General features: G+C 38.9%; 1 protein-coding gene across 3 annotated transcripts; it reads right to left on the bottom strand.

Moving 5' to 3' along the window:
• Positions 1-1,479: 1,479 nt before the first annotated feature.
• sytl2b (synaptotagmin-like 2b) lies at positions 1,480-23,844 on the bottom strand. 3 transcript variants are annotated; one of them, XM_038694112.1, is made up of 19 exons: positions 23,525-23,844; positions 20,783-20,962; positions 18,920-19,080; positions 18,232-18,343; positions 16,797-16,845; positions 16,571-16,673; positions 15,704-16,426; positions 12,737-15,271; positions 9,555-9,668; positions 9,416-9,466; positions 9,224-9,318; positions 9,016-9,129; positions 7,857-8,026; positions 6,190-6,292; positions 5,902-6,063; positions 5,587-5,671; positions 5,339-5,441; positions 4,554-4,759; positions 1,480-3,394 (listed from the first exon to the last, which is right to left on the bottom strand). In XM_038694112.1, exons 2-19 carry the CDS (start codon positions 20,881-20,883, stop codon positions 3,246-3,248), a joined length of 5,136 nt encoding a protein of 1,711 aa, XP_038550040.1. In that variant the 5' UTR covers positions 20,884-20,962; positions 23,525-23,844; the 3' UTR covers positions 1,480-3,245. The 3 variants fall into 3 exon arrangements, with proteins under 3 accessions (XP_038550040.1, XP_038550042.1, XP_038550043.1); XM_038694114.1 differs by having other exon boundaries at positions 23,613-23,844; XM_038694115.1 differs by lacking the exon at positions 9,016-9,129.
• Positions 23,845-23,873: the final 29 nt, after the last annotated feature.

The following is a 23,873-nucleotide window of genomic DNA, read 5'->3' as shown; positions in this document are numbered from 1 at the left end:
TGTTTAAACTGACTCATATTATTAATGACTAAAAATAACTCAGACAACATTTTTCCTACTTTTTCTCATATTTCTCCTAAATTTACCACTTAATCTGTGAGAATCTGGGTTTTTTTCTTGTTAATTGTAAAAAAAAAATTAATCTCAGAATATTACACAGTAAAATCAGCATCTCCAAATGATCACTGTCAGAGTTTATTTTAACACTTTTTAAGTGTCTTTATCTGTCCACACCACAGAGTGTTAATTTAAAGTGGTCATATTATGCTTATTTATGGTTCATAATTTTATTTAGGGGTTGTACCAGATTGGTTTTCATGGTTTCATTTTCAAAAAACACCATAACAGCATTTGTTGTCATACTGTACATTGCTGCAGCACCTCTTTTTACCCTGTGTGTTGAATGCTCTGTTTTAGCTATGGAGTGATGCATCTCACTTCTACAAGATCTTAGTTGGAAGTTGCACATGCACAGTACCTAGTTGAGGACTACTAGCCAGTCAGAAGCAGAGTAGGGCGGGTCCTGAAAAGCCGGTAAACACGGCTTCGGTTCAGCTGTACATGTTGGCGGACCAGCTTAGCAACATTGACTGGAGCAAGAGTTTCAGAGTGGTAGTGAGTTATTAATTTGTAACAAATGTATTTTTTATCCATAAAGTTTTAACTGCACTGTCTCTATATCACGGTAACAACTTTATGTCCCTTGACTGCCTCGAGGGTATCTAATGTTTGGAAGGGAGAGGGGAGGCAGCGGCTGTCATGAGACAGCAAGTTGTGTAGTGTGAACGGCACGGCCATCGGACGACGTTGAAAGTCATGTAGTCTGCACGAGCCCTCAGTGTGTTTTTCCATCTGTGTTTTTGAGGGCTTGCCTGACTAGCTGCTAGGTGAGCTTTTGACGCGTGTTACCAAGTGACGTAACATGGTAACGGAAAAAAGCTGGACTACAAAGAGGCTTTTTTCAGGCTGTTCAGTGGGAGATGGAACACTTTAACATTAACTCTCATTTGGTTTTATACAAGTATTAGCCCCGTAACATTTTAAAGGTGTAAATATAGCTCTTCCATATTGCTAAACAAAATAAAGTTTGCAAAATAAAGCTAGTCTTGTTTCATGGTGTAAAACATTTATTTTAGCACTTGCAACTCAAATAATTTGATTCCATTACATTAAAAAATGTAACAGAATGAACAGATTAGGGATGCACTCTAACTGCTAACTTGTTAACCTGGTTTTGGGGTGGCTAGTAGCAGTGTGGCGACCAGTCTATGGTGGCGATAGCTCACCATTGCAAAATGACCAGGTGCCAGTAGATCAATATCAATACAAAATATAACATTACTACTTCATTTACTTATCAAACAGTGTTAAAGTTTAGACCAAGGTCAAAAGCACGGTCCCTAGTTTCCTATCAGTCAGTGGAGTGCTTTCATGAAGACTCTCCTGGCTTCAGCCAGTCGGTGTGTGTAGGCTTACGCAGTGGGGGCGGGATGACATGAACACTTCAACTGTAAAAGCCAGGAACAGAGTAATATTTATACAATTACACTTAAAGGTTTGATTTAGTGACACTTTGTTTTTACGCTTGGTTTTGACACTAACTACTAATCCAGAGTAGTACTCTTCTCAATTTTCTGTGTACTCCTCTCACCCAGCCCCATAATTTATTTATATTTAATTTTTTTTTACTAACAACAGCCCTAATACACTAATTTAAATTTCTGGCAAATTAATGACTTTACAATACTGCACATTTGTGAGTTTGTACTTGTACATTTACCACTTTAATCTCAGAGGAAAGGAAGTTTCTTTCTTGTAAATAAATGTATGACTTTAATCTGTGATTTTTTTCTTTACCTACAAAGGCTCAAATAAAGCATTGTACTATTAAATTATTATTATAGAATATTCAAGGAAACATGATTTAACCAAGAACTATTTTAGCAGATCATTCAATCATTGACATGCCATTCCTGACAAATGCTGTTGAGATGATTCCTAATACTATTTAATATCAAAACATAATTTCCAACATTATAAATAGGTGGCATAAGGTTAAACAACACAGTTTTTTTTACATAACACAGTACAATAGCTACAATATTGCCCAGATTTACCATGACGGTATTTATAGCTATTCTGTCCTGTTGTTAAGTAGATGTGGCAATGTTGTCACATGGTAAATAAGAGGTTAGCTTTGAATTAATATTTCACTAATTTGTCCAAGTACAACAATCAGAGTTGGGCTATTCGTCAAGAAAATGTGCTGAGGAATGGTAGCTGGATTACTGAATGTTTAGATAGCCAACTCAATTAATTTATACTGGCTGAAAAGGAAGAATGTAACAGTTTATCCACTTAGGAATGTCCCTTTTCAACTTTTGTGATAGATGACTGGCAGCCCTTATCTCAGATCTCATCTGGGTGTGAGAAGAAAGACAGAGAGGATGTTTGTGTTTGCATGTGTGTGTGTTTGACTGATAAGTAGGGCAGGAGAAGAGGAGGTCTGTATATTCTCTTCTTTGACTTAATCCCGGCTCAAATAAAAAGAGTAATTTTATTGTCTAAAAATGTTGCCGTGGCTCCATTAGCTTGGCAAGACATTCTTCCTCAGGGGTGAGAAGTTCTTGTTTTGTTTGGCAAGTCTCCAAAGTGACACTTTTAACTAATAGGGAAGGGAGAAGTCATTTTGCAGATCTGGAAGAGTCTGAAGAAACGTTTTTTTCCCCTTAGGAATTCCACAGTGTAAACGATGCTGCAGTTTTTTTTGTGAATGTAGAGGGACTCCCCTGTTCTCACTATACTTATTATCATCAGCCTGTTTTTTTGTATTTTGTTAGCTTTGTTATGTTTAAGTCGAGGGTTTATTGTAGTGTGATCGATGAATGTGTGTCTTGATGACATTTCCCTGTGTGCTGCTTTTGTCCAGTGACATTATTGTTTGAACACCCTACAAAGGCAATAGCCAACACATACTGTATACCAGCAGGTGTATTTCTTCTTTCCTTCCTGAATAAAACCTCAGAGTTGTGCCAGTTTCTGAATTAATACACAACTCACTCTCCAGTGGTGTTTTTCCAACATTATTTCCTCTTTTCTTTGTGTACCTGTGAAGTTTCAACATAGACCCTAGAGTGTTCATAATACCACAATGCACTGGATCTTTTAAAACAGTAAATTCAATGTGTGTTTTTACCTCTCAAAATATACTGTATTTGCAGTATGACAGTGTGGTATACTTTTACTTATTTGAAGGCAGTTTTGGCAGAGCTCAGCATTCTTATTGGGAGTACATCCTCCACCCATTCATTCGGGGTGGCCTTCATGCGCTCCCAAAGGGCCACCTCATAAGGAGTTGAGTCCATCCAGTCCACCGCTGCTCCATAACTTCTGCCTATAGGGAGACATACAGTCAAATACAAGCATTAAAAACACGTCTATTCTATGATATCATTGATACAGTGGTGTAAAGTAACTACATGTAGCGCTTTCCTTTTTAGTTTTTCCTTTTTCTTTATACTTCCCCACTAAATGTCAGAGGGAGATATTGATTTTACTCCAGTACATCAACTTGACAGTTGTAGTTACTATTTAGCTTGTAGATTAAGACTTTACATACAAACACAATATGATCATTTTATAAATCCATCGCATTGTTAAGTTAAGTTTAAACCAGTGGTGCCCAACCATTTCCAATTTATTTTTGAATGGTAGGAATGCTGAAACCTAGCGTTGCGTCAACTCTTCCCACTTCTTACTTTCATCTAGAAAAAGTTTTATAACATTGCATTGTACATGATTACATATTGAAATAACATTTGACACAGTTTTATGTTCTTTTTCAGACTATAAAGTCTGTATGTAAATTGCTGCATTTGAATATAAATATTGATATTATATATTATATATATATATATGTGAGGGTATCACTCTTTTCTTGAATGATATAATTCAATGTTCACTTCAAGTCCACTATACTTTGCTGTTTCAATTGGGTAGCTTTGTCTTAATGTTCACTGAGAATTAACACCCTATTTAGTGGACTTGAATTATCCCACAATGTAACATACAAAGCACTGTACAATTGACAGTCACTATCAAAGAGCTGAAGACCATCATGTATGTATCCAGAAAGGTTCATGTAGGTACAGTTGAAACCATAAGTCAATTAATCAACTATTTTATTGACTGAGAACTGATTAATCGCTTTCAAATAAAAATATTCCTTAGTCAAGCCTCTAAATTGTCTTGATTTGCTGATTTTCTTTGTCTTATGTGATTGTAAACTCAACATTTGGGTTTTCGACTGTTGGTTGGCCAAAACAAGCAATAGAAAGATGTCATTTTACTTTTGCCATCTGACATCTTTATAGGGAAAACGTTCTGCCACGTCTGCTCTTATAGGATCTCGATTAATAACACCACATTTTCTCCAGAAAATACAGTTTTCTAGTTTATAACAATGCGATGTTCCAGATGATGAACACAACCGTTAGATGCATCAGATTTTTTATCAGCTTGTGTATTTTGAAATGATTCTTTCTCACCAGTACCTGTTCCAGCTCCAAGCCTCAGGCCCCCCAGCAGGTTGCTGGCTAGCCTGTCTCGGTCCCAGACAGTGAGCTCCACGCAGGCTTCTGCTAGATCAGCCTCTTGGATGCCATCGTACACCATCGTGTGGTTAAACACTGGGTCTACTGTCCTCCGCAGCACACGTGTCTTCTGGCGACTCTTCCTGCTTGTGTCTGGCAGCACAAAGCTTTAGATGAGGGAGAAAAAGAAACATGTTGACTGATACAGTGGAAAACTTCAACTGAAGGAATAGGAGTGGGAAATGCGCTTATTTGCTTTCTTGCTGAGAGTTAGATGGGAAAATCGATACCACTCTCATGATGATGTTAATGTGACAGCCAGGAAAGGGTTAGCTTAGCTCACAATAAAGACTAGAAACGGGGAAACAGATAGCCTGCCTCTGTCCGAAGTGGAGAAACCAGGAAGTCACTGAGCCTAGCCAAGAAATAACCCGGCACATGTCCCCCCGTAGAAACTGTTGTTTTAGGCTTCTGCTTTTGTACAGATTAAACATGCAGCATGTTAATGAGTGCGCTTTAGTGCTGGGAGGCGATTCTTTTACCTTTGGACAGAGCCAGGTGAACTGTTTCCCCATTTGCAGTCTTTATGCTAAGCTAAGCTAACCACTTGCTGGCTCTTCATATTAATTGTAAAGACATAAGAGTGGTATCAATCTTCTCATCTAATTCTCGGCTAGAAAGCAAATAAGAGTATTTTCTCAAAATGCCGAACTATTCCTTTAACTAAGATGGATGTTTGTACATACCACTTAACATATGGGTCAATGGTGGCCCTGATTAGAGGCAGGTTCTTGCATTCTTTCACCCAAATGTGAACCTCTCCGGTGTTTGGACTCTCCTTAGCCAATCCTTTGAAGACGGATATATTAAATATATAAATATTAAATATTTAAAGAACCTTGTCTATAGAAAGTATAATATCATGTAATAGACTTCAGATAACTAAATAAGATAACAAAGTCTTTTTAAATAATAGTATGAATGGTGGGCAGACCTTCACTGTGGATGATCTGTGGCAGGAAACGTATGGCTAGTCTCATCTCTCCACGACCATTTGAAGGGGCTAGAGTGGGCATAGTCTGAATTGTTTGGCAGAGCGAACATTACATAGACAGTAGATCCAAAATCCATCATGAAGCTTTAAAATCCCTTTGTACACAGGTTACACAATAACTACAGTGCGTGTGATATTAACAAGCTCAAATAGACTCCAGTGAAATGAGCTGGCTGACCACATTCTTAGATTACCCGGTGTTATTTGATGAGACAACAACTGCTGCAGATAAAGCAGCCTGTGTTTTCTTCTTACCCTTGCTTTCAGAGGTAAGTAGTTCATCTGGGTGTGGTCAAAGTCCCACTTGGAGAGGTCCATATCTACCTCTCCCAAGAAACTGTTCCTGCCAAAGGTGTCGTTATGCCAAACGGACAGAATGAGCGTCTGGGTTCGGAGGTAGTCCATGCGAACACGATACTGTAAGGGCAGGGAAGAGCAAGCTTTGTTTGATGATCGTCATGCACGCCAAGTACTAAGCATTACAGTGTGGGAAAGTGTCTGTGTATATTTAGTACTACTGTCATTATATCATTAGATTCTTACTCTGAGGATTTCCTTGAAAGTTGGATTTAGTGTCTTCTTTTTAACAGATGTTTTCCTCTTTCCGAGATGAGCTTTGTCAGGAACCAGGTAGCTTTTGACATACCTTAAAAGGCAAAAAAAACATTTTTTATCTTTCAAGATGCATCTTAAATATATACATATAAAAATGATATTGAAGTAGTCACAACTAAATACTAAAACTAAAATAAATTACAAACTAAAAACTAAAATTAATTAATAAAGAATTCTTAATATGGTTTAGGGCCAATATACATTACTGATCTTCTGCTACATTATGAACTATCCAGACCTCTCAGGTTGTCTGGGACATGTCTGTTTAATGTCTGCTTAATGTCCCCAGAGTAAAAACTAAACATGGAGAATCAGCGTTCAGTTTTTATGCACCATATATCTGGAACAAACTCCCAGAAAACTTCAGGTCTGCTGAAACTTTCAGTTCTTTTAAATCAAGGCTGAAGACTTTTCTTTTTGCCGTTTCCTTTAATTAAATTAAAATGTAAGGCTTTTGAATAATATCTTACATTGCACTGTAACTTTTACTCTCCTGATTTATCATGTTTTTATTTTCTATTTAACCTTTTTTTAAAATTGTATTTAAATGTCTTTTTATATTGCCCTGTGTTGCTTTTATGTTTTATGTAAAGCACTTTGTATTGCCTTGTTGTTGAAATGTGATACCAATAAACTTGACTTGCTTTACCATGACAACTACAACACTATATTTCATAAAAGTAACCCTACATATTTTCATAGTTTGTTCTGAAACTACAAGTTCTTCATATTATATAGTAGTAGAATTTACATATAGTAAAAAAGGGCATTGTATTATTTAAATGTTAACCTCCTTATGCAGAGGGTATAGTGTCAAAATATTATTGGCCATTGTGTCAGATGACCTTTAGTGATTGATCCCCTACACACAGATTGAACGCGTACAGAGATTTTAATGTATCCAAGTTTCTTGTTCTTGTTGTTCCATGTAGGGTGACCAGGCAAATTTGGCACAGTCCTAAATTACGAGCAGTTGTCCTGAATCCTGTCCTGTTTTTCTAGAAAATTTGTCTAAACTTGAGTTTTGATTAATAAACATTAAATACTGATGGTTGTGAAACATTCTTTTGGTGTTGCCCTGAATGCCTGAGCTACAGCAGGGACTGTAGCGTATCGTGGACAACAGCGTTGTTATAGCCACAAAGTAACACGCAACACCGTGCTCTTTTGCCCTTTTTGTTTTCTAGTATAGACAAAGATAGTGGAAGTTGTAGTCAAGAGGACAGGGGAAGTGTAGTTGCAGGCACGAATGGAGAAAGGAATTGCGCATTGCAAATTGCACAGATACCACATTAATGAAATTAATAAAATTAAATAAACTGTATGTAACAGATCATGATTGTTAAATTGAACAAAGTCTTTGTGTTCACAGTTCACCTTATGGACAAAAAAAATACATTTTAGTGCTTTGGCTTTCACATGTTTTACTGTTCGTTGACACTGCATCATGTACTGAATGTATGCTCCCCCACCCCCAACACCCTTGTCCCGAATTTCACCCATTCTCATTTGGTCAAACAGTCACTCATCTTACTTTGTAGAGACAGTATATAAATGTTTATCCTACATTATAAATATTTCAGTACAGCACTCACGGATCTGAGCGGCCCCTCTTTGGGTCCACTGCAGCCAAGTCTTGACACTCAGCAACAAAGATGTGAAACTCTTTGAGTCTCTGAATGTAGTTGATGGAGAAATGGATGTTTCCCTGTACCTCCACATTCCCAAATTCCCCGCTGTACATGGTCATCACACTTCCACTCAGCTAGGAGCACACACAAACAAGTAGGCAAACATTTTATTATTATTATTATTAATTATAACTGTAAATGTATTACATACATTGTTTTATTGGACAATTTGTGGACAATTTATTGGACGGCTTGTGTTTTGCTGAAAATCAAATATGTCTTCTAGAGATAGAGGTCAAGTACAGCGCTAATTAGTACCACTTTAAAAGGGGAATTCCACTGACAGGGTTGGGGAGTAACGGATTACATGTAATGGCGTTACATAATCAGGATACCAAAAAAAGTAACTGTATTCCGTCACACTACAGAAAAAATAGACGTTATCAGATTACAGGTACATTTTGTGAAATTGGGGATTACTCATAGGGATTACTTTAAGCAGAAAGTTTCCATGAAACACAAAACGCAATGCTTTTGACAGTGTACATTTGAGAGAAAACTGGAACAGATTTTCTCCATATTTCTAATATTTCTCCATCAAATATTAGAAATAGAAATACCAGTTTCACCAAAATCAGTGAAAAGTTGTGTTTTTGTACAGTAGGGGCCCGGTCAGAGTAACGGATAACTGCGACACAGCAAGTACTATGCTTTAGCAGTGTCACATTAAGAAATCTTTTCATTGGACGCTAAATTAATACATGAGTCATTAACATTTTAAAATGCTACAAACTCTTAAATATCATCAAGAATACCTACAAAATATATTTTTTTGTCATTGAGATACTACCAGATACTGCCATAGTAGTGACATATCATAAAACATTCAAACGTGGGTTTTTATTTAATGGGAAGGAAGATTTTGTACATGTTTCTCTAAAAATACACTGAGCAGAAAATGCATTATTAACACTCTCTTGTCTTCATTTGCCTATTTGGCATTGAAAAATGTCAGTTTCTGAAAAGCTTAAGCTTAAAAGGCAACGAACAGCGCAGGTTTAAGAGAGCAGTGTTTGAATGTGAAGCATGCACATGCGTAAGCTGCTGCTGTGTGTGAACATACAGACGACACAGACGCCATGCCAGAGGAGCTGGTGAGGTTAGTCAAAGAGTTGGCCATTAGCCTTCCTCTGTGGTAACTGTCCTCGCAATTGGAGTCAGAGTCTCTGTCGACGTCCTGAAACACAAACAGTAGGCACAGAAATCTCCATGCACAGTGATGCAGAGCAGACTTTGACCTACTGGACTAAAAGATGATGGGGTGGTTTTACCTCCTTCTGTAAGAACGAAGGAACGGATTTGCTCATCTTCTTCAGGTGCTCCGGATCCGAAAATAAGGAGGAGGAGGGTGACGGGATGGATGAAACTAAAGAGAGGTTGATTGGGAAGCAGAAGACACAAAAACTTGACTAATTTGACACTAAATAAATATCCATAATGAAAAGCATCAGGCAATTTTTTACCATCACTAACGCGTCTCATGTCAGCAGTCGCGTCTTGCCTTCTTTCTTGTCCTGTAAGAAACAAATGAAAGAAGTCACAGTCACCCAAAATTATCTGTGCATGTGAACAATATATCTTGGAACTTGAGGACATGCTCACGTGGTGACAGGGACACTGTGATGTCCTCCATACTTTTAGCCAGATTTTTAGGCCGTGCTTCTGCTCTCCTCAATGCTTTCCTTACAGGGTTATGGCCCTCATCATCATTCTCACCTACAGTACATATTGGAGAAAAAAAGACTCTAACAAGACAGTAAGACAGTATGTTTAACAGAGGGCAGAGTCTTTGTTTTGAGTCCTGACTGCTTGTAAAAATCTGGGTAATTGGTATTGGTTGGTATTTTGAGCTTTAATGTGAGATTATTTTACTAAAGCAAGTCTATTGTTTACAGAACGTTTGTTGTGCCTATACTTATAATTAGGGCTGCAACTAACAACTACTTTCATGATTGAGTAATTATTACGTAGGGGGATTGGTGGGGGTGTGTCCAACTCTGCTTGTTTATTTACTTTTCTACACAAGCTGTCTATCTGATAGTGCTGTGGCTAAATTTAAGGAAGTGATACCATCTGCATTTAACTCAATACCATGTCTCAATATAAAAGTGGACTCAGTCCCTCCCAAATTGATCATCTTGTTTATAGTGCTGCAGGCCCACTTTACTCTATAGATAATAAAACAAAGAAGGAATGTTCCATGGTGTAACTCTCCCAAACCTGCATATTAAAGCAAACATTATGAAAACTTGAAAGGAAATGGTGTTCCATTAATCTGGAAGAACCTCGTTTAATCTGGCAAGATAGTCTTTAAACTTCTAGGAAGTCCCTCCATAATGCCAGAGCAGCCTATAACTCATTAATCATTAATAGAGGAAACAAGGACCGCATGTTTCTTTTCAGCACTGTAGACTGACAGAGAGCCACAACTCTATTGAGCCATGTATTCCTATATCCCCCAGTAGTGATGACTTCATGAGCTTCTTCAATGATAAAATTCTAATTATTAGAGACAAAATTAATCACTTAATGCCCTCAACTGGTACCAATGTATCTTCAACCCTGTCAGTCTTCACCGACTAACTTAAATGTTTTCTTCATTCAAGCCATTAAGTTAGGGGATGATAGGGGACCCTAGGCTGCTTAAAGAACGTCTTTATTAGATACTTTCAATCTGTCTTTACTAAAAAGCTAGGTACCACAGTCATTTAAAGGAGCTGTAAATAAACCTCATCTTAAAAAGCCCACTCTTGATATAGGGGTTTTAGTCGACCCATATCTAACGTTCCCTTTTTCTCTAAGATCCTTCAGAAAGCAGTCACCAATCAGTTGTGTGACTTTCTAAATAGCAATAGTTTATCTGCATATTTTCAGTAAGGATTTAGAGCATCAAAATACAGAGACAGCACTAAAACATTTGTCTCTGTACTTGACTTGTTAGATCATAGTGCTGCATTTGATACACTTGACCATCACACCCTAATACAGACTCAAACATTTAATTGGCATAAAGGCGCTACTATAAGTTGGTAGAAGTCCTATTTATCAGATCAATCTTAGTTTGTGCATGTTAACAATGTATCATCCCTGAAGTTTGTCACAGAGTTCTACAAGATTCTGTGCTTGGATCAATCCTATACACCTTTTATATGGCTCAGGTGAGCCCTGAACCATAGTTATGCTGCTATAAGCCTATACTGCCTGTAGTTAAGGTTTTACCAATTAATAGGGAGTTTTTCCTTGCCACTGTCGCTTAGTGCTTGATCATGGTGGGAATTATTGGGTCTCTCTAAATAATGCTACAAAAGTGCATTAAGATAACTTCTGTTATGAATTGGTGCTAACCTGCATATATCTGAGTCTGATTTAATTGCTCTCTTATAAGCCTATTAACAAAATAGGAGGATGTTTCAATGTCTACATTTGCTGAAAAAACTGAAAATATTATGTACGCTGTTAACAATTTGAAAACCTTTGTTTGAGCTATATAGGTGCAGCCCCTGCCTCAAAGCTATTAAAACTACTGTGAAAGAAAGCTGACATGAAACTGCTTAGGTTGGTGAAACACTGTTAAAGTTACAGTTATATATCGCCCAGCCCACTAATTAAACACTTGCAGCTGACCACAGGAACCCACAGTGTTTACAAAGATTTGCTTCTGCCAACACAGATAACCCAACACGGACATGATATCAAGGATACTGCTGGATACAGCCTGTAGTGATAATAATGAGACTGCAAACAGCAGCAGTTGGACTACTTTAAAAAAGATATTAAGAATTGCTTTATTTTAAATACATTGTAAGAATTATGTGAAATTTCATAAAACTTAAAACCTCCACATTTCTATTAAATATTGACTATATAGGAGATCTATATGTTTATTAATTCTGAACTTCCTGCTTTGTGCATTTTTAAAATTTAATTGTTATCCAAATTGAATGTTATTTTCTGCCTGTGTTGTAATACTCAGCCTTTAAATTCTTCAAGACAAATGAAATTGCTTTACTGATTGTAAAGTTAAGCTACTTAGAAAAATCTTACATTATTATTATATTATATCTTGTAGAAATGAATGGTTTTGCTTTCTTTAAAAATACATACACAAATACATAAATGTACGGCATGTGTGATATTCTATTAATTTCAATATTAATCCTACATATAGAATATGTAAACATGGATCTTTTGATGAAAGTTTATTTAAATTTTATTTTGTTACTTTTGTTCAGCCTGTATAGTGTGTAGATGTTTTGATATTTTTTCATTGCCGCTTTATTAATCCAGGACCTTTTTGTTTTTTCTTACATTTTGTTTGTTAAATCTTATTTTGTTACTGTTTATTTTTGCCACTTTTTAATATATTTTATCTCTTTATTTTGTAAAAAATATTTGAGACATTTTGTACATTCAAAGACGTTATAGAAATGTAACTAAAAATTATTACTATTATATAAAATACTACATACTGGTGCTTGTATGTTCTTCAAATTTAAGTCGCTTTGGATATAATCAAAAAAGAGTAAATGTAAATCTAAACATAAATGCCAAGTTTTAACTAAAATGAACTTCTAAGCTCAAAACTTAAAAACCTAATTTTTACCTTACTTGTTTTGAGCAGGAAAGGAACAAAGACAGGACTTGTTTGGATGAAAATCAAAATAACTCACATTTAAATAACTGCTTAAACTAGCATGAATAGCATGTTGACATGTCAATTGTATATTTAGAGAGATTTTTTCTTCAGATCTTCAGTTATATATAAAACTGAAGTTAGTGCTCACAGTTTGAACCGTTCCTCAAGCTGGACCAGGTTTCCGACGTGCTGCTCACAGATGACTCCGGACCGGTGTCTGAACCGCTGTGGTTTGCCCATGGGGGGCGCTGACTCGTCTTGCTACCCTTCCTGCTGTGACGCTCCTCTGAGCTAACTGGAGTGCTGGACCTCACAGGCGCAGCAAGATCAAATCCATACCTAGACTTGTCCTCTGACCTCTCGTTCTTCAGAGCCGGGGTGAGGGAGGTGTGGACGTTGGTCTTATCTGTCATGCCCAGGTAATGCCGATAGTCTCTGGGAACATATGCCCGTGCACGTGGAGTCAGGGTCTCAGATTCCTCTGATGATCTTCTCGGCAAGGCGCCTTTTTCGGGGCTCTGCCTCTGCTTTCGGCTCTGGGAGTGGACAGGGCTTACATCTATTTTAAGCTGGCTTTGATCTTTTTCATCAGGAACACTCAGAGCGAACATGCTGGTGGCACGACGCATAGAATTTCCTCGACTGCTCGAATTGCTAAAGCTGTCTTTTCGATTCTTAGGAGAACGAGTCACTGAACTGTTCTGTGGTTTTGTGGATATCCCCTCTCTATTAGAGTCTTTTGAGTTCCTTCTGGGCTCTCTCTGCTGGCCCGTCTCAGCTGTCATGTAATTACACAGGTTGTTTTTGCTGTCATACGCTGCTCGTGACCCCATCTGTCTATCATGAGGCGACTTTGATTGCTTCTGAGGAGGTGGAGATGATTTCATCACAGCTGGTCTTGTCTTCTCAAAAGCAATATTTACACGATGAATCTCTGGGTCACTGCACTTTAACTCGTGAGATGGAAGCTGGGAACTTAATGGCTCTTTCCTTTTGGGGCTTTTGGGTTTGTCAAAGGAAAATAACCCCTTTGTATCTGACGTGGCCTCATCCCAGAACTCACGCAGAGTGTTAAATTGTGTACGGCTCGTGCCCAGGCTAGGGGATAACTTTTCTATCCTCTGATTCAAAGGAAGAACAGTGAAATGCTGATGATTTCTCTCAGACTCTTCCTCCTCGCTGCCTGAATTGTTTCCAATAGACGTCAGGTCATACTCCGACTTTGTAAATCTTTTATTCAGTTTTCCTTGATTTGCACCACGAGCAACTTTTCCATCCCCACTAGCTTTAGGTTTTCCCGTGTAAAACATGGGTTTGTTCTTCTCCTGCTCCCAGAAAGATCTGAGCTGCTTAATCCTCTCTGCAGTACTTTCTTGATGTCTGTTTGAGTGAGGACTGTTACTTCTGTCTTTATTAGATGTATCCTCCTTTCGTTTTGGAGACATGCTTGATTGCACAATTTTATCCTCATTGTCCCTCCTCTTTATATCTTCACTTGAACCTCTACGCAGTTGTGCTTTGGGGGTGATTTGCATATCATTCCCACCTTGCTTGTAGTTCATATATGGGCTATTTCTGGACAAATAGAGCTTCTCAGAGTCTGAACTGTCCATTGCTTGGAGATCTGTATCCAGCAGCTTGGACAACTCGTCTTGCAGTTGGGTTTCTTTAGATGGGGAAATACTGTCAGGCTGTGGATTTGGTTTGACTAAGTAGGCGCTTTCAGACTCTGGTCTCTGGTTGGGTGTCCTTGACTGTGGACATAAAATCTCAGTGTCTGAACCTCCTTTGTCTTGGGGACTTGCTGCTAACTTTAAAATACCTGAGTTGTATGTTGGGTCAGTATTGTTCCTTTGAGTTGAAGAATTCATCACCAGACGGTCTACCTTCTGGTAATTATTTAAACAAACATTGTCTCCAGTGTCTTTCTGTGGACTGATTTCCAGCTGTTGTTTTCTTTCATCCCCATGATTTGAGGCATACTCATCATAAATCCCCTTCCCATTGTGTATTCCAGCCACAGAGGGCATATCAGACACTCTGTGGGGTTTGATTACTTTCTCCTCGTCTTTGTCCGCTGATAGGTGAGGTTTTTGTCCTTTGTCGCTGGGTGTGATTGATTTGCTGATAAGTATTTTAGGGCCTGTGTTACTTTTCTCCCAGAATGACTTCAGATGAGATATTTGGGGCGGTTGGCTTTCATCGTTATTATCTTTAACTTCCTGTGGCCGCATTCTCTCTCTGGCATCCCTGTTCACCTCTTCTTGTGTTTTGGGCAGTTCCTTGTTGCTTATGCTGTCTGTTGCTCTTAACTCTTTAGCCACATTGGTCTGTCTTTGAACGTGATTTCTCTTCATTTCAAGAGATTCCTTCTTTCCATCACTTACACTATCCCTAGAATCTTTTCTTGATGAATCTTCATCTCTTAATTTGCTGATTTCTACATGTTTGTCAGAGCTCTTTGCGGCCTCTGGACTGTCCTCTGTGTTTAGCCAATCACTGCTGTCTGTACTGCGGCTGAACCAGTCCAACACCTTCGCGATGGAGTCCTCATCACCAGTGGGACTGGTGGTCTGAGTGGATAATTTGAACACATCTTTCTGATTTGATTTCTTCTGGGTTTTCTGATCAGACTTATCAATGAAGTTGAGGTCATAAGATACCGGGGGATCTGGATCTGGATCTGAAAATAAAGGCACGAAAAGAGAGTTAAATACTTGTCAGAATATAGCCAGAAAGCTACTACTGCCTGTCCTGCAGCAGGTTTGCCTCTTGCCTCCCTTTTAAATTAAGAAGACTAAGAGTCTATAGCCCTGCTAGCAGCGATGTGAGCTAAATGCTAATGTAAACATTTCACAATGACAGTGCTAACATGCTGATGTTAAGCTGATATATGTTTATACCTCTGTATGTAGACGCCAATGTTTTTCTCTAGTTTAGCTGTTTCTTGTGAAATACTGCACACGTTCACCTCTTCAGACTAAAAAAAACTTAAAAAGTCACTCTGAGGTCAAACTGCTCACAACTCTTGTCACACATGATTGCCTCAGTTGATATTAAACAACTACTTCAAACGTACTTTTAACTAAGAGCTATTTCTTGTTGCTGAACTCACCCACAGTACTTTGGGTCAAACTCAGCTCTTCCTGCTTCATTGCATTTCCCCCACTGTCTGAATCCTGAATGCTGCTGGTATGCAGGATGACAGAGTTCAGCGCTGCATGTTGTCTTTGTGTCTGATCATCTCGTTCATCACTCCTCTGTGGGATTTCTCTTTCAGTGGATGCATCACTCCTGGTGTACATGGCTGGTCTATAATTGTACCGGTTGTGGGTTGCAGCGGAAGGATTTGAGAGTTTAGTTACAATGTTTTTGTGAGAGCCATTGGAAGAACTGTCCACTGACCTGTCTTTTGTTATAGAAGGTGGGGTTTTTTCTCGCTCCACACTGAAATTAGACAAAACCTGGAATATACCCCCAAGTGGCTGCTGGGAGTTTTCATCAAGAGATGTGGATGGTGGAGCAGACACAGCTACTTGTTTGGATACTAAACATTTCTGAGGTTTTTCATCTTGGCCCTTCAGGCTGGACTGGTTAGAGCTCCCACTGGACCCTTGCTGGAGGCTCCGTCTTGGGGCAGGAAAGACCCCCGCTGACCCCACCTGAGTGTCTGACCCCAGGCTATTGCTTTCTGACTGACTGGAGGTACGTCTTGAGAGAAATGTCCTCTTCTTTGGCACTGGTCTGAAACCTACAGAGGAACCCTCTGATGTGACGGAGCCCCCTGAAGTCCGACTGGCCTCTCCTGCTGGATGGCTCTTCAATGGCGATATGGGATCTAAGGGAAACACAGAAGAAAAGCTCACTGTAGATAATAGATTCAGTAGAGTGCTGCTACCACTTTGCATATTAATTTTTGTGTATCATGTGGTCAATCTCTATTTCACAAATGTGTTTGTCTGTTTAAAAATTCAACTCAAACCTATCTCAGATGACTCCTGATCCCGACCGGTTGACATGTCATTATTATTTTCAGGTGGCTCAACAACAATAAGGGAAGCACGGTTGAAAGGGTTGTGCCTTGGCTTAAAGGAAAATGACAATAATTCATGTTTTATATTACAATATATGTCATTTAATTGTAACAAGATTGCACCAAAGAAAGGAAGAAATGTACAGATAAAAGCTGTTTTGTAACATGTGCGTACCATTCTTGGAGAGCGGGTAAATGAATTTAGATTCTCTTTTTCCGCATCACTGTGGGAAAAACAATTAAAATTTCTAGTTAGAAGGAGGTGAATTTAAAAGAAATCCAAGCATGATAAAGCATCAGATGAGGTTACACAGATGAAGTGCATTTCAACAAGATGTGCAAAACATCTCAGCAGCAAAGTCTGTGTTTTGTCTCAAAACTATACTGTAGTATGCATGACTGGGGCTCGCTGACTCGTAAATAACGCTGATTTCAAAGAGAAAGATGTCTACCCAACTAAACCGACCAAAGTAGCAAAGAAACTTTGAAAAGGGGCAAGAGGGCACTCCATAAGATCACAATATCTGGTATTTTGTGGTTGAATAAGAGGATTCTTTTTACAGGAGAGAAAATCTTTAATTCATTCATTGATTAATGCATCACATTTGAAATGCATGTGATGCAGTAATAAAACACAGGACTACAGTGAAAAACATCGCACTATCAGACTGCAAATAGAGATTACGCAATGACATTCTTGAGTCTATTGTATGTTTAGGAAATTTGTAGGCCTCTGCGCAGAAGTATAGAAGCGTGACCAAATCAAATATTGACCCAACTTGTAAAAAAAATGGTGTTGTATATGTCTCAGCTATGGAACAAAGTTACTGAAAGTTGTCTGATAGACAAAGCGTCTTCCACTGGAGTAAGCTGAAACTGTAAAAGTATTCAGAATGTCATAAGAAGAATTAAAAAATCATCATAGGTAATAAAGTACTGGTATTCCACTTCAGAGCAACAGGAGTGTAACCTTCTCATCCTTTTTGTGGTTTATTCCAGAAATAAACTCGACCAGTGACTTCTCATTTAGAGTAATTAGGCTCTATTGAGTTAAACACTTTGTTAAACTGTCGGCCTGTTTTCCTTTAACACGCCAGACCACATCCTGCAATGTTGTGAGCAGTTAGCTGCTGCTGGGCTATAAAACAGACATGTTCCCAGTTAGCACCACCTATGTTTACACATACTGAGTCACAAGACACCACACACACTGTTCGCACACACACACACACACACACACACACACACACACATAAATATACAGTGACAGAGTAAGAAAGAGAGAGAGTGGGAGTTGAAAGAGTGTTTGAAATGGATCAAGTAATTTATTGTAGAGCGGCAGATAGTATGTGCTCGATTTTGATAGCTCAGCCTTCACTACGAGGTTCAAGAGTGGAAACACTCAAGAATAATGAAAGAGTGGTGGGCTAATCAATGAAATGTTGACATGAAGACAAGACTTGCCACCTCTAGAAATCCTAATCCAAACCTTGAAAACAGCCGTTATAGGTTGGCACACAGTTTGCAAGACAACATTTATCAATGTTGAGTCAATTTGGAGGCAGGCTGAGTAAGAACATGAAAATAAGAAAGTGAAGAGGGCCGTGTACTTGATCTCCTGTGGTTGCAGTGATTCCAAACATCTGGCAGGTTTTGGAGGAGCAACGATGTCTGAACCTCGACTACTGGGCGCCTTGGATCTTTCAATTCTAAGAGACCCGTCTGCAGCAGAAAGCAGTTTACAGGAGTTTATGAAAAACACTATACAATTATATTACCATATTTTTAAAATGCTGTACCATTTTTTACCTCAGCACAACGTATGTTACTCTGTATTGATCATGTAGTGATCCCTAGGCAAACCTTAGAGGGAAAATCTAAACGTTATATTTTCACCTGTTATCCAGCAGCAGGTGTGTTTATGATCCCATGGTTGTCAATGTTCTGCCCCAGAGGATAAAATGTTTGCCTGGAGCGAAACCACAGTTTAAATCCAATATTTTCACAAACTGTGCCACTTTACTCTGATCTTCTTCTCCACTGTAACATATATGTCTACTGTGAAGGCATCTGCAGCGGCCGGTGTAGTCTGTGGAAAGGTTGGGTTTGACTTTTGGTTTTGCCCCGGGCACACATTTTATCCTTCCGGGCAGACAGTAGATGTCTGAGGGATCACGAAAATACCTCTAAAGATATAACCTGCTGCTGGATAACAGGTAAAAAGTTTGTGACAGAGTCATAGAGTAATGTACAGTAATGAGTGCTGAGGTCCCAAATAACAGTATAGAACAAACACACCTAAACCAGCTTTTCTCGGTTTCATGGAGGCCAGGATGATTTCCGAGCCGTGGATCCTGTCCATGTGTCTGCGAGACTTGGCCTCATAAAACCACTCTCCGGTCAGGTACTTCCGCTTGGTGTCTGACTGTGAGTCACTGTTCAGTATTTTCTCCAGTTTGCTGGTGGGAGCACAAAAAGGAGACATGTACAAATGCTTAAGTCAAGAGGCTTACCTGCATCGCCTTTTTATGTAGTATGTTAATCCTAGCTGAGATGAATGAAAGTCATTTAAAAACAAGACGCTCTCTTGTGAATGAACAAGTGCAAGCTTACTTTAAGCTGCACTGAATGGAGAATCTGACACCGTCTGAATTCAGTTTGAGCAGCGCTTATGTAAATCTAAATATGAGTGAAATGAAAAACCAAAGGCAGACAAAGAAGATACAAAGACATGGTGCCACAAGCAAAAATTCATCTCTGCTCAGCTGGAGATCTGTTTTAGATTTGGGTTGGTAAATACTAAATGCTCTAAATTAAAATGCAGGTCATCAGAGATTTCAAAGCCTGGAAATGTTAATACCAGGAGTTGATTAGGCTTCCTATGATTCTGTGATTCTCTCCCTTGTTCTTTTATTTTATTGTATTTTGAACTTTATTGTGCTCAGCTGCTTGTTTTTACACCACTTTCTGTTTTTAATCTCCTGAGGAATCTCAATTTAAGTGAATAACAATGTTATTTTATAAAATGTAATATTACGCCGAATATTTTTCTTCTGCGTCACCACTTCTACTTCTCACTGCTTCATAATCAGCTTTATCTTACAGTTGCACATGATCTGTCTTAAAAGGAAGGAATTCGGAAAACATTTCCATCAACTCAAAATTGAATCAAAGAAATTCCTACGCCCTAAAACGACTTCTCCAACTCATCTTTCCTCTTGACACAGGACCACGGCAATCATGTGAAACAAGGGTAGCACATTATTACAGGCTGTTGGCTTAATCCTTTTACACTAGACTGGTCGAGACACAGCAAGCATTCAGCTTCCCGCTGATAAAACAAAGTTGGCCGGCCAATTCCATTAAACGCACAATGAGAAGCCCATTGTTTCATGACATTTTCGACTCTTGAATATGAAATGAAACACATCTTATGTGAGGCTTATGTTTGGGGGGGTTAATTTGGGTTGGTTTACATGCATTTTGATTGTGATAGAAGAAGATCCTCCTTTTGTTTTAGCACATGGGAAAGGTCAGAAAAGATAAGAGGTTGCTTGTTTGTCTCAAAGGTCCTTGAATTTATACTGTGGGGAATGTTTGACTCCTCCCAAATGTTCATTGGAGAGCTTAGGAACAGCTGATTTTAAATGTAAGCTGCAATATTTTAACATGATTCTTTAATTCCAAGTATCAGGATTCAAACTGTGTGGTCATCAGGCTCTTCACAGATGAGGTGTCGCTCATCACTAAGGCCTCTGAAGGTTTCTATTCCTGTCCCCCAGAGCAGCATGATCCTCTCCCATGTGTTGACTTGGCTATAATCTAATTGCCTATATCACATTGAGGCTTCTTAGCAAAGGAGGCGACGTCTGTATCCAGACAAGCTGTTATTGTGTTATTCTATTATGGGCAGATAAATATCATTATGACCGTGTTTTTTTTACTGTCCAACAAAGGCCTCTTCTCACAAAACAGGCGATGGGAAGACTTATTAAATTATTAAAATGACATTAGCTGAATAATCTTACATTAGCTTAAATGTCAGCAAAAACATCTCCGTAAAATAACCCGAGTCGGATGCTGTCGACATCTGAAATATTTACATTTACATTGTTCAAGGATTTCTTTGGACTTCCTGACAGAGGAGACACATATTTCTACCTGATTCTCTCCTCCTCAGCCTTCTTCAGCTCCGCGTCCCTCCTCAGCACTGTCATTATCACCCCCTGCTCCTCCTCCGTCAGGTGGCTCAGGTCAATCATGGTTCCTCCTCTAACTTCCTCAGTGGGCAGGTGTGGCAAACGCTCGGCAGCAGCGAACAACCGCCAGCTGGGTCTGTCGCTGTCAAATCATGTGGCAACAAATTCACATTGTCATATCCTAAAACACTTTTGTTCAGTGTTCCCATGTTTAACAACCTTGGAAAGTGAAGGGGCCTGTTAGGAAGTCTTGGAAGAAATTCCTTTGTTGCACAGTAAATATGCACGTTAATTAACCACAGTAGTAAGAATTAAAGAAAAATAAGTGACCAAAACCACCGTACGCCTTTCTTACATGATCATTGAACTAAAGTGACTACCATACTACAGGCTTCTGAATAAGGACAGTGAATGCAGTGGCAACACTTGGTTCCATCTGTATCAGATTCTACAATTCTAGCAAATTAGTTATGATTGTAAAGTTAATAACTGTAATTTACTGTTCTATTAATCTGTTCTGCACAGTGGAAAAAGGAATTACTAAAGTACTATACATAAATAATAAATTGTATTTTCTAACTACATTATTTGAGAGAATATTTAACTAGTTCCCTTACAGATTAAGATTTTACACAAAACATAAATTTACCTGATTAAATAGTATGCATTGCTAATGGTTTAACCAGTGGGGTCCCAACTTTTTTGATTTGTGACCACGTTCTTTGTCTATTTGGGGCCTTATGCCACATTTCAGATGTCTATGAGTTGTTAGCAGTTTCACCAACGAGATATTTCCCCTCTAAGTGTGTCAGATGGTTTCATTTAAAGGTTTCAACTAACATTGTATCATTACAATGTGGGTAGTATATGCAACTGATCAGTGGTTAACTACCCTCCACGTTGCCTGCACCCTGGTGGTGCCGCTCCGGGAAATGTCTCCAGGAAAGCCCAGCTGGCTTTGGGCAAAATGGACGCCTGAGCGTAGAGTAAGTGTTGTGTTACTAGCACAGTAACGTTATGGTATACATTACAGGCTTAGCACATACATTGTCCCAGGTTTTTTTACCAGAAGGTACTATGAGAGTTTAGCCTAGCGTTAGTAGCTTTGGCCGGCTGTTTGCATAGACAGTATATTATTGGACGAAGCCACCCCGTGGTTTTGAATGGAGAGCAGTGAAGCCAGTTTTGGTCCTATGAAATACTACTACAGGGCTACTTTGTGCTGGCAACAGATCACAGTCACAGGGTTTTGACGTAATTATTGGGCCTACATTGGGCCTATGGTTGGATTCACTGTTCCAACTCTGGCTTACCCCCATGGCTGTTTTAAGGAGTTTGGGAAGTTTGGGAGTGGCCTTTGAAGACAACGGGTCCAATACATTCTGGTGGTTGCAGGTTTTCTACCTTTAGTGCAAAGGGGGATACCACAGTCCCTTTTTCTCTCTCTTCTCTGGTCATGGAGCACCAATTTCAAAAATATTTCCATCCAGTTTCATGAAAATACCATCTTTCCAGCACTGAAATATCCCTTAAAATAACTGTTTGAGCCCAAAAGAGGTCAACTTATCCAATAGTTCACAAAAGAGCAAAGAAAAGGGATGAAAACAGATTTGATAAGCAGATCTGTGTTTTTTGTTTCTTCTTCTCTCTCCCATTAATGATCTCATGACCTCTCAGATTTATCTGGCGACCCTTTGGAGGGGCCTGATCCTCAGGTTTGGAACCTCTGGACTAAACTAGCTGACTGTATATAAAGTAAATTAAATAGCTCCACCTCTAGCTAACAGTAAAATGCTACTTATTGATGCATTAGTATTAAAAACCTAGTGATGAATTTTACTAATGACATTTTTTCTGATGTAGCCCACATTTACTTAAGTAGGATTTTGAATGCAGGACTTGCAATAGTGTTTTTTTGTTATAAGTAAAGGATATGAGTAGCTACTTCTTCCACAACAGGATCTGAAAGATATATATATATTGAAATGTATCTTGTGTGCTAGTCTTGCATGTTTACTCAGGGGACTGATATTGACACAACAGTTAAGAACACTGTCTGAAGGAGACAGCTTTAGGCTGTAAAAAAAACTCACTGACTTTCACTATGCATTTGTTTTTTGAAAGTGTTTCTGAAACTTTGTTAAAGCTGACAGTAAAATTATCTAGTCATACCCATAGACTGAATACTCATACTACATGTCTTTGCACAGCTGCACACTGATATAAAAGCAAACAAGCTGCTGAAAATGTTTCTTTATACACGTTATTTTTCTCTGTTTAGCAGAATAAATATAATTCATGTAATGATTATGTTTCCAAGAGTTAAATGTGCCTTTAGAGGGAGCACACATGGCAGTTTTACCACTGTCAAGAATTTGAAACCTCTACGTTCAATTATATGAATAGTTATATTTGTTTTAGCAGAAGTTCTAGCAAAGGATTGTCAAAAATGATGATCAGAAATACTCAAATCACGCAACTGATGGCGTTTTTTCTGGTAGCCTTTATTTAATTTGGGAGCCATAGGCCTACTATTTTAGAATAGGCTACGTTATAACGCGAGCAAACGCTGGAAAAAGCGACCTAAGTTTACTTTTAATGATTCGGAGAGCGCCACTGCAGTCCTTCATATTTCTCTCAGTAGCTGGAAACATCTTGTCTAATCATTTACTTTTTGACTCCAGGTTTTTAACAAGTCGCCTACCTTACAGGGCACCTGCTGGCTTGTCTCCCATCCAAATGTGTCGGTTTCAAAAAAAAGACAACAAGGTGAAAGAGCAAAAAATGTTTACCTCCTCCTCAGGTCTGCTGCAAGATGCGCTGGACTCCGGACAGAAGCTGAGGAGAGGTGAGGAGGGCGGACTCTGTGTGGATAGAGAGGGAGGATCTGACATGTGCAGCAACGGCGGGAGGCAGCAACAGCCAGCTGGGTAGTTTAATGCCTCTTTCACTTTATTTGAGGCCGGTGTAGATGCTTTTTATGCGAAATTAAAGGGGTGCATTTTTATGAAACTGAGGGAGGCCGACCTCAGCTGTGCTGGACCGACAGGTCC

Source organism: Micropterus salmoides, unplaced genomic scaffold (assembly GCF_014851395.1).
Source record: "Micropterus salmoides isolate LMB-PRFRI ecotype aquatic unplaced genomic scaffold, ASM1485139v1 Ms_hic_scaffold_3, whole genome shotgun sequence".
Lineage (NCBI taxonomy): Eukaryota > Metazoa > Chordata > Actinopteri > Centrarchiformes > Centrarchidae > Micropterus > Micropterus salmoides.
Note: the sequence above shows the minus strand (reverse complement) of the source record. Positions and strands in the feature narration are given on the sequence as shown.

Coding starts and splice junctions, on each gene's coding strand:
- sytl2b (XM_038694112.1), bottom strand. CDS start 20,883: ATGATTGACCTGAGCCACCTGACGGAGGAGGAGCAGGGGGTGATAATG. Junction 18,344..18,919: donor ACCGAGAAAAGCTGGTTTAG/GTGTGTTTGTTC, acceptor TTTCTGCTGCAG/ACGGGTCTCTTAGAATTGAA. Junction 9,319..9,415: donor CATGAGACGCGTTAGTGATG/GTAAAAAATTGC, acceptor ACCTCTCTTTAG/TTTCATCCATCCCGTCACCC.